The sequence below is a fragment of the Melanostigma gelatinosum genome (genome assembly GCF_949748355.1).
Source record: "Melanostigma gelatinosum genome assembly, chromosome: 17".
Lineage (NCBI taxonomy): Eukaryota > Metazoa > Chordata > Actinopteri > Perciformes > Zoarcidae > Melanostigma > Melanostigma gelatinosum.
Genome location: NC_136650.1, coordinates 17,347,679 through 17,359,228, shown reverse-complemented (window position 1 = coordinate 17,359,228; position 11,550 = coordinate 17,347,679). Strand labels below are relative to the sequence as shown.

At 38.6% G+C, this 11,550-nt stretch overlaps 1 protein-coding gene across 1 annotated transcript; it reads right to left on the bottom strand.

Moving 5' to 3' along the window:
• Window positions 1-87: 87 nt before the first annotated feature.
• LOC306791707 (sodium-dependent neutral amino acid transporter B(0)AT3-like) lies at window positions 88-4,316 on the bottom strand (the record flags this gene model as incomplete). The annotated part of the gene is made up of 12 exons (XM_079288569.1): window positions 88-306; window positions 591-753; window positions 857-1,016; window positions 1,118-1,322; window positions 1,541-1,691; window positions 1,785-1,913; window positions 1,993-2,105; window positions 2,187-2,297; window positions 2,407-2,588; window positions 3,000-3,134; window positions 3,249-3,389; window positions 4,175-4,316. 12 exons carry the CDS (start codon window positions 4,314-4,316, stop codon window positions 88-90), a joined length of 1,851 nt encoding a protein of 616 aa, XP_079144695.1.
• Window positions 4,317-11,550: the final 7,234 nt, after the last annotated feature.

The window sequence follows — 11,550 nt, the reverse complement described above, 5'->3', positions numbered from 1 at the left end:
TCTCCATGAACAGAAGCTTAAGATCTCATGTAATAACTTTCGCAGGATGCTTTTTCTGTGCAGTAACGTTGTTACTCGCGACATTTGTTAAGCTCTCTGGTTCTTCTGTTCCTGTGGTTCAACCTCAAAGCCGTCGTTGCAGTAGGGATTTAGGTCGATGAGAGCAGAGGATCTCTTGATCCTAGAGCAGACCAGTTGGTAGAGCGCCACCAGAGGGATGGAAATCACAGGTAGCACACAGAGGAGCACGATGATGGCAAACACCCAGTTGGGATAAAGCTTAATTTCAGTATTTGGGAATAGTTCCTGGAGAGAAAAAAAGCATAAAATATAGAATATTGTAACATTATTTGGAATTTTGTGAAATTTGCTGATTCTCTTTAAAAATGCTTCCACTGTCTGTATCTATATCTGTGTGTTAAATATAAAGCTACACCCACCAAGTGATTAGCTTAGCTTAGCTTAAAGTCACTTTGCTCCACTAACTTTCGGATAACTCTTTAATTTATACTTATAGAATGAATTAAAGATTAGACTCGGCACTACTAAATATCTTAACATCTTGATCTCAGTACTGTCGACTTGCTTACATAGGCCGGGTTCCATGCGTGATAAGAGGGGCGTGTCTGTGCCTGGATGGCCACGTAGGCAACCAACACCACCAGAAGCATCACAGGACTGATCACCATCCAGCATGCCTTCCAGAAAATGTTGGGCCTCTTCCCAGTCATGAAATAGATGTCTTCACTGAAACTGTCAGAGGATACGGGAAGCAGAGTACATGTTTAACTCACTTGGATCTCAATCACCATATGGCTGCAGAGTAACAGGGTATCAAAGAGAAGAAAAGGGTTACGTTTTCATTCCACGGCCATAAATAACTGCGATAATCTCGAAGAAGGCAATAATTAGCAGTGGTACAGAGCCCACGTAGCTGTTGAAGACCTCCACCCAGTAGTTCCCCGAACCCATGGTGAAGATGAGAGCCGTTAAGAAGGATGTCAAGCAGATGATTGCTAAAGAAGTGAGAACGAAAAGTTTTTCAGGTTGTGGGACTTTAAAGGGGAAAACATGCATCCGTTTGACTTGAGACCAGCTTAAGATCATTTACAAGTACCTGTTAGGAGTTCATTGGGCATCCACTTGGGCATTAGTTTGAGGTCTTTGATGGGCCTGAGGACTCCCTCTATGTTGCCAAACATGGAGGACAAACCCAAGGTAAAGAGCATGACGAAGAACAGTATGGCCCATATCTGCGAGCCTGGCATCTCTACCACTGCTTCAGTGAACACAATAAACGCCAGGCCGGTACCGGAAGCGCTCTAGGGAGGAAGATAAAAGAAAGGCAAAAAAGTAACGAGGAAGCATGAACTGACTGTTCATGTTTGACCGGTACATTATGTGCTGCATTCCAGGGAAAGACAGGGGAGGCGAGAGCAGAAAAGAACTAGGATTTAAGGGGAGAGGGAAGTTAGACGAATGAAACTTGCAGGCAAGAAGAATACCCGAGACTGGGTGCGTTTTTTTAAAGGTACAATACCTGGTCAAGGAATGTTTGCAGGTCACAGTGCCTCAGGTCCACACTGGCCACCTCACCTGTGCGATTCAGATACTCCACCCATTGATCATAGTTGTCTGCTGTTATGTTCTGGTCTGCAATGTCAAAGTGGTTGGTCAGAGCCAAGATGTTTCTGTAGATGGAGTACCAAAACAAGTATTTCTCATTAGTATCAGCAAGCAAAAACGATTTATTAGAATTACATACAATATGTGTGCGTACGTACTCCTTTACGCAGGAGTTGAAGGCGGTGGTAGCTTTAAATCCCAGAATGGAGAAGATGGAAATGGAGGCGTAGATAGATGTGGCGCTATTTATTACTCCTACTAGAATAGCATCCCTCTCACAGTTGTTTCTAATTGACACGGAACAGAAAAAAAAAGAAAGTCACACACAATTCATCCAAACTTTTGTAGCGCAGCTTTAGTCCTTACCTCTCTGGGTTATAGCTGGAGAACGCTATGAGACCTCCAAAGGCCAACGAGAGAGAGAAGAAGATCTGGGTGAAAGCGTCCAGCCACACCTGAGGGTTCTTCAGTATCTCCCACTGCAGCGGTGCGAAAACACAGAGCGTCAGGTCACCGTGTGCAGCATGCAATCTGACGTAGCAGCAAGTGGTCAAACTCACATCAGGGGTGAAGAGGTACACCAGTCCATCAGTTGCTCCAGGCAGAGTGAGTCCACGGATCAGGAAAATAGTCAGCACCAGGTAAGGGAATGTGGCTGTCACATACACTGCCTGAAACATATAATACAATATAATTAACTCTTTCTTTCTACGTCTTACTGTAAATGTCAGCAGTGATGTGACTGATTTTGAAATCGGACTTTTCACCAGATAAACAGACCTTTCCAATGGAAGCAATGCCTTTGATGAAGCAGACGTAGACCACACACCAAGCGCTGGCCAGACAGACGACCAGCCACCAATGCAGGGAGCCGCTGATCTCGATGTCAGGTGTGACGTTCAGGGTCTCGCGGTACCAGAAGTAGTTCGATGGAGTGCTCTTCACACACTCCACATTATAGCCTACATGGCCTACATGGATGCATACAAAACAAATCAAAAAAACTATGACAGCATCTATGGAATTCTAGAAGGGCTATGATTACTGAAAACGAATGAGACCATTATTTGTTTTCCTGTCACTCATTCCACTATACGTGACAGGAAAACGCCTTTTTTATGCTCTTTTTTTATGTTGTGCTGCTGGATCCCTTTGTGCCATAAAACAATAAAAAATCAGACGCTGTGACCTGAAATGCCATGTAGAGCCTGATATTCCTCTTGCCTCTAACTTTATTATAACTAAAGTAGATTCTCAAACTAAATTTGATACATTATAATCTTACTTATACTATTAAATGCAATATACGTCTGTCACTGTGGTAGTAGCAATGGCCGTGTGTGACATTTAACGACTTGTTAATGACTTGTTACCTGTGACGTTATTGAGTGGACACTGGCTCCATGGCAGGGGGTTTTGGAAGGAGTGAAAGAAGTACCAGAGCACCCAGGCAAGGATGGTGTTGTAGAAAATGCCCACCAGGAATGACACCAACATGGAGGCAATTCCTATACTCATATTTTCCATACCACAAAAGAAAAAAAAAAATCAGCTCGTGAAATAATGAAGATCTGCCAAATATAAATGCTAATAACTGTTCCTAATAATTCTAGGGCACCCACCGACTCCACCCAGCAGCGGTGAGATGGAGGTCCAGACACCGATGCTGCCCGTGCGGAGCCTCTGGCCTATAGCCAGCTCCAGGTAGAGCAGGGGGAGGCCCTCGAACACCAGTGCTATCAGGTACGGGATGAGGAATGCGCCTGCAGACATGAAGTTATTTACCTCCCAGTTAGTTTATCAACCTACTTTGCAGAGAACATTTTAAAATAAGGTTTATTACGATTAAATATATTTAGAGAATATGTGGTCACTGGACTTTTTATTTTTTTTAATTTTTTTAAATAAGCCAAAACAGGAGTGGAGTCAGGTAGATGAAAATGTAAAAACAAATCATATTAAAACCTCCACTGCTTTAAATTACACAGATATTAGGCTCGTCAAGAAAAAGGTGTCATTGAGCTGATGTCAGAGTGTCAGCTGACTGTTTCACTGCCTGTGGGAATCAGGAATCCAAGAATCAACAGTTGATAGACTATATGTATATTTACCGGATTGGCTCTTGACTCAACCTCACCCTGAACCGGGTCCTTTATGATTCGGTGGGTTTGGGAAACAAGAGCTCTCTCTGGGGACTATGAGGAAGTAAATACAGGAATTGCTGCATTCAAGCAGAAATCATTCCTGACGTTCACCATGATCAATAAAACCCAGATAAGGTTCACTATTTTGGCATCAACTGGCTTAGTTCATTTGTTAATGACTAATTCAACCGAGACAGAGAAATAATGTAAAATGCTGTTGAAATTCAATTCAGCATCTTGGATAAAATAATCTGAAACGTGTTACAAATGCAGTTCAAAAATAACACAAGTGATAAAACGTGTAATTAACTTATACAGCTCCAACAGCAAACTTAATTAAACTCTGGTGTGATGGGGAAAAAATAATGCAGCTTATAAGTTAGCGTCATATGATAGCATCTCACCTCCTCCATAGATCTGGCATAGGTAGGGAAAACGCCAGACGTTTCCAAGACCCACTGCAAAGCCAATACATGTTAACAAGTACTGAACCTTGTTGTCCCATTTGGGTCTCTCCTCCACTCCAGAGTCTTTTGTTTTGTCCATTCTCAGCTGGCAAAAAGGCTGATCACAATTCCAGTTACGATGCAAAGATGCAAGACTCCAAATAGTACACCTCAATCAGGTGTTATATATTTTGATTGACTCCTTAATTCTCCAACTGTTCTCAGCTCAGTATATGTCAAAGTGATGTCCAGAGCTCTCCTCTCGTCCTCTGTTTTACTCTCTTCAGTGGGCAGTCCTTGTCCAATCAGTTGCAGCTTAGAGTCAGGGTGACAGATTTATTGCTTTTTATGGGGAAATCAAGTCACCAGGATTGACTGAAAACATCCGGCATCATGAGTTAATGGTTAGTCCTCCCTGTTTTTTTGAGTTTTTGTTGCTGAGTGTACTCCAATAATGGATAACCTGGTGATGCTGTTTCAATGTTACACTACCCCAAAGAGGACACTAATCAAGACATCATGACAGAGCCGTTTCCTTTTCAATTCATCTGACTTTTCTTCAAAAGTAATATTTGTCCGTTGAAATTCATCAGGAAGTATTTTACAGCGAGTGGAAAGACACTGAGGTAAAACAAGTGGGTTACATTGTGAACCTATTGGTGCAACTTTAACTGTTCAATTCAATGGGTATCAATAATTCCATAACAATTCGAAACAATCATATTGTGAAAAATAGGGTGTGCAAAGTGGTAGCATCATTTTCAGATGACCAACAAGTACAAATTAAACGGGGAAAGAGTGACTGTGCTGCATATAAAGGAGAAACAAGGCTTTTACAATGGTACATGTACGTAAATGTACTTCTAAATATATCAGTTATTTTGATAAAACAAAGCTGTGATTGTCTTACCGTATAATTCCCTTGTTGTTGAACTGAATTCGATAATTTCAAGCAAGATAATGTCTGCCCCCTACTGGTGTTAACCGTACTCTGCACTTGTTCTTCTTAGACTGTGCTGCTGTAATCTCAGTTTCTGGAAAGTTCCTAAATGTCTTTGGCTCTGTTTCCACTCGTGGGGATGTTGAAGTTAAATGGAGACTCCAGGCTTGGTGTCAGCTTCAAAGCTCACAGCAGGCTTGAGGTGCTTCATGATCTCTGTGGCTTAGAGGCTGCAGGCCTTCAAAGCCATCCTAATATCCCTTTGCAGGCGCTTTCCAGTTATCCAGGTGATGGGCAGAGCCTCGCACAGCATCATTGTAAGTGGTTGGCAGGTTTCGTTCTTTGGGTCCTCGAGGCGTTTGGGGTTCTTAAGACTTATTTCTTTGCCTCCTTCTACAGCAAACAAGTGGATACCATCTCGTTCTCAAAAGCATTTCAGGCTTTTCTGGTGCTGCAGTTTGTAGAAGTTCTTGTCTTCAAATAATTCCATTAGGACACATTTCAGATGGTGGATTCTTTCACCAAAGCTGTGTCTGTGATCTGATTTCTCAGTAGCTCAGTAACACATTCATAAGTTGAAGAGGACAAAGCTGGGATGGATTTAGGCTTCGAATTACAGCTTTAAGAGTTTTCCCTTTAGGGCCGAAGACAAACCCCTGGTCTCCGCTGTGATGATCAACCAGCCAAACTGTAGTCCAGAGCTGCTCCACCTCCTCATAGAAATCAGCCAGAAGTATTTTGTGTCCACCCACACAACATCTCTGTCGTACAGACAAGGTTCTCCTAAGCCTTGCTGGTAGGATCTTTCATCCAGGATCCATGCTGCTAAAACATTTCCTCCATGCCAAACTCAGGGAGAAACTGAGAGAACAGCCAGCTCTCCTCATCACTGGGTGTCTGGCTGGTAGTGGGCTAACTTTTAGTCTCTGCCTTGTGCGTTATGAGGATGGCTATGTTATCATGATGAGGGTTGAATCTCAGGAGGGTCATTACTCACCAGCTGCTTCCTCCCCTGAATAGATGTGCACAATCTTTTGATAAGACTGCTCTGGAGCAGCACAGCAGCTTCCCATCTGTTGCATGGCGGAGGAAAGAGGATTCCATCCAAAGAGACACCTGGGCTGGAGCTAGCCGGTGATTAGCTTAGCATAAACATTGGAAGCAGGGGGAAACAGCTGGCCTGTCTCTTTACAAAATCCTCCAAGCAGCACCTCTACATTTAACTTATTAGCATGTTATATCTTGTTTGTTTAATCCACACATATAGGGTATCTTGCCTGCTCCAGTTGTTGTGCTTTGTTAGATCTCGGTCACCTGGCCTCTCTGTATTCTATCAGTGTGAGGTCGCCCTCTTATGGCTAATTTGCTGCTTTACATCTTTTGTCAAAATAAGTGAAGGCCCAGCAACACCAAACTGACAACACAGCGCAAGCGCAGACAAATACAGATTAATGCATTGTTTCATGTCACCTCATGTCTATAATTAAAAACATCATCTTATTTTTGTTTAATTTTATCAAGTGTGTTTAATTTTGCATTGACGATGGCATTCTATCCATGCTTTTTACGTTCCTTGGATGTATATTTTCCATTATAGTACAGCATTTGTGCTGCACTTCTTGTATGAAAGGTGCCATACAAAGAAATGTATTAAAAACATTATTATCATGATCGTTACTTTGTTTAAGTTTATTTAAAAGCACCTTGATTTCATTTCTACCAATGTTCTTCTTTCAGCCTTTTTGTTTGTTTGCATCTCTCAAAATCTCGGGGATGTGCCATATTCTAATCCTATCGATAGGCCAAACGCCTCCAATTTATGATCAAGTAGCATTCAGTAGTGGCCGGCCACCATGTTTCTACAGGAGCCCAGAATGGACAAACCAAACACTGGCTCTAGATACAAGCTATATTTAAACTAAACATTATCTTGCTCAAGGTAAAGAACACAGATGGATGGAAAACAGTACATTCTTTGTGTAAGTTACAACCGAGGCGAATACTTGTCCATATTGTCGCAGCCATGAGTCTTGGATTGCAGTACAAACAGCACCGAGTCTCACTTGGAAAATGTTACTTTTGGCACCGGGAACTAACCGAATTTACAATGGTATGTGGGGTATGGGTTTCATTTTCCTTTGGGCTCTGCGCATGCACCTCACCTTACCAATTATCACGACTGCTCGGTAATTGCTCACACATGACTTGGCAGCATGGACCTCCTGTCTGTCTGTCTCTCTCTATCATAGTCATTCAGGTCTTATCTTTAGAGCCCCCCCCCCTCCCATTTAAAAATAAAAGCTCCAGAGTGATTTCTAACTGGAATGCTTGTGATGAAGCCTGCCATTTAACAGTATGTCTATAAAAGTAATGAAAAAAATCATACTATAGCATGTTGAAAAACGTTATCGTATAGCATGTCGAAAAAAGATACCCACAGGTAAGTATCGAACACAGACTGAATTTGGCTGTGGGGCAGCGACGCTAACCACTAGACCACCTGTGTATCATGAAACATTCAGGGTGTCCTCATAGCATACTGATTCATTGTTAAAGGATATCCTGAAAAAGTCATAGAAGAGTATGTCGAAAAAACTCATGAAAAAATAGTCATAGTATATTAATTCGAAACAAAGACACCCACAGGTAAGTTTTGAACCCAGTTTATTTGGCAGCGAGGTAGCGACACTAACCACTACACCACCTATGTATCAGGGAAACTCTAGTCATGAAACATTCAGCGTGTGTCCTCATAGCATGTTGATTAATTGTTATTTGTCTTATTCAGATGTAACAATAAAAAAGTAAGAGTGTGAAAAAAAATAGCATGAAGAAGTGTGAAGAGTGTTGCATTTGATAAAAAAAGTCTGAAATGTCATGAAAAGGTTGTCAAAGAGGTCTTATTTCATTTGAATTTATTAAAACGTCATAGTAACCATAGTAAAGTAAAAGTAACCCTAACCCTAACCCTAACCCAACCCTAACCCAACCCTAACCTTAACCTTAACCCCAACCCTAACCCTAACCCCTAACCCTAACCCATGGCACCTAACCTAACCCTAACCCTAAACCCTAACCCTAACCCTTTTTTACTTTTTTAGTTACTTTGGAAAAAAAGTTACTGTTTTAGTTACTTTGTAAAAAAAGTTACTTTTTTATTTACTTTGTAAAAAAAGTTACTTTTTTATTTACTTTGTAAAAAAAGTTACTTTTTTAGTTACTTTGTAAAAAAAGTTACTTTTTTAGTTACTTTGTAAAAAAAGTTACTTTTTTAGTTACTTTGGAAAACAAGTTACTTTTTTAGTTACTTTGGAAAACAAGTTACTTTTTTAGTTACTTTGTAAAAAAAGTTACTTTTTAGTTTCTTTGTAAAAAAGTTACTTTTTTAGTTACTTTGTAAAAAAAAGTTACTTTTTTAGTTACTTTGTAAAAAAAGTTACTTTTTAGTTTCTTTGTAAAAAAGTTACTTTTTTAGTTACTATATTCTAAAAGTTACTTTTTTAGTTACTATATTCTAAAAGTTACTTTTTTAGTTACTTTGTAAAAAAAGTTACTTTTTTAGTTACTTTGTAAAAAAAGTTACTTTTTTAGTTACTATATTCTCAGTTACTTTTTTAGTTACTTTGTTAAAAAAGTTACTTTTTTAGTTACTTTGTAAAACAAGTTACTTTTTTAGTTACTTTGTAAAAAAAGTTACTTTTTTAGTTACTTTGTAAAAAAAGTTACTTTTTTAGTTACTTTGGAAAAAAGTTACTTTTTTAGTTACTTTGGAAAACAAGTTACTTTTTTAGTTACTTTGGAAAAAAAGTTACTTTTTTAGTTACTTTGGAAAAAAGTTACTTTTTTAGTTACTTTGGAAAAAAAGTTACTTTTTTAGTTACTTTGGAAAAAAAGTTACTTTTTTAGTTACTTTGGAAAAAAAGTTACTTTTTAGTTTCTTTGTAAAAAAGTTACTTTTTTAGTTACTTTGTAAAAAAAAGTTACTTTTTTAGTTACTTTGGAAAAAAAGTTACTTTTTAGTTTCTTTGTAAAAAAGTTACTTTTTTAGTTACTATATTCTAAAAGTTACTTTTTTTAGTTACTTTGTAAAAAAAGTTACTTTTTTAGTTACTTTGTAAAAAAAGTTACTTTTTTAGTTACTATATTCTCAGTTACTTTTTTATTTACTATATTCTCAAAGTTACTTTTTTATTTACTATATTCTCAAAGTTACTTTTTTAGTTACTTTGTTAAAAAAGTTACTTTTTTAGTTACTTTGTAAAACAAGTTACTTTTTTAGTTACTTTGTAAAACAAGTTACTTTTTTAGTTACTTTGTAAAAAAGTTACTTTTTTAGTTACTTTGTAAAAAAAGTTACTTTTTTAGTTACTTTGTAAAAAAAAGTTACTTTTTTAGTTACTTTGGAAAAAAAGTTACTTTTTTAGTTTGGAAAAAAAGTTTCTTTTTTAGTTACTTTGGAAAAAAAGTTTTTTTTTAGTTACTTTGGAAAAAAAGTTACTTTTTTAGTTACTTTGGAAAAAAAGTTACTTTTTTAGTTACTTTTTGAAGATACTCAACTGTATCAACTGTTACAAAAGTACTCCAGGCTATGACACAAATGTGAGACCTCAGAGCCCTGAAGGTATGCTGTAGATCAGGCATGTCCAAAGTCCGGCCCGCGGGCCAATCACGGCCCGAGGTCAGATTTTATACGGCCCGCGCCTTCTGTCTTAAAATGCATTATTTATGGCCCGCCAGCACAGTCAAAACGGAATGAATAAATCATACAAATTCAACATGCAATTCCTATTTTTACCTCATGGTGGCAGCACCACTCTGTAACTGTCTGGCTGTTTGAAATTGGCTCTGACCCTTGAACTGTCATGGCTACGGCAAGTCAAAAAAGGAAAGTCGATAATGAGGGCCGCCGCTTCCAGGAGAGGTGGAGATCGCAATATTTTTTTCACCGAAAACCGAAACAACTGTGTCTCCCTAATTTGTCATGAGACTGTTGCCTTGTTTAAGGAATATAATATAAAGAGACACTACGAGACCAAACGTGCTAATGCTACAACAAGCTATCAGAGAGCGTCCGTGCTAGAAAAGTGAAGCAACTCCAAGATAACTTGGCCACACAGCAGCGGTCCCTTTCACATGAAAACATCATCAAAGTAAGCTGCGGAGTGGCCGTGGTAATTGCTAAACATGACAAACCTTTTACGGAATGTGAGGTTATCAAAGACTGTGTTATGAAAATAGCAGAAAACATTTGCCCCGAGAAGAAGACAGAGTTTGCTAATGTTTGCCTGGCTCGTAACACTGAAGAGCTATCATCAGATACGAAGAGACAACTTGATTTTTTTCGTGAGCCTGTTTCATGTGTGTTGAATTTAAATGTTAGACAACTTTTCATCACCCTCACTAAGTCATATTTAAGATTGTCTTGAGGTGAGAATATTGATCGGTTCCTATGTAATTAGCTTTTAGATGGCTTGTTCTTTGTTATCTGACTTTCAAGATGTGAAAGAAAGGCAGAATAGTTGTTGAGATGTGTTCACACATGAATGCTTACATTTGGTTACATTGCTATTTGCTGTCATTGAAAATAAAATGATAAAATAACAATGTATGTATAGGCTACTTGTATTGTTTAAAATAATGTCAGCAGGGACTGTTGGCCCTTGGGCATTTTCACATTATCAAATTTGGCCCTCTTTGAAAAAAGTTTGGACACCCCTGCTCTAGATACTCTGCTACAAGTTCACACATTTTCTCCGTGTCTCAATAACAAATGCTTTCTTCTTTTCTTCGGCTCTGTGGATCATTTCTCATAAATGTACCTGTGAAGACAAACCTAAAACAGAGTATTTATGGTTTTCAGATGTTATGCATGAATACAAAGCTAACACTATGTGACAGTATTAACCTTTGGCAAATGTCAGATCAGATTCCTACTGGAACATGTGTGGTTGTAAACACTATGGTTTAGAAGTGTTTATTGTGGTTGTATTCATGGTAAAAATGCAGCTGCAATCAGCAGAGCAGATGCAGAAGTCTGTAAACACTGACCAATCAGAGCAGACTGGGCTTTTTTGAGAGGGGGGGGGTCTTAAAGAGACAGGTGCTTATACGGACCAATTCATAAAGAGGGTTAATGGATGTGCTGGAGCAAAGACAAATGAAAAATGTGTTTTTTTTTATTTTAAAAGATATAAACATGTTCTAGTATGAACATGAGAACAATATGTCTGCTTTAGGAATGTGTTCATGGATATAAAGAACACTCGTTGCAGTGGTAATTTAAACAATAGGATATCAGGAAGGAACTCAACTTCTAAATTCACATTTTATTTTTTTGTATTCTGAAATGTGTGACCTTTTAATTAGGACACTTGGCAAATTCTTTCAATGTATT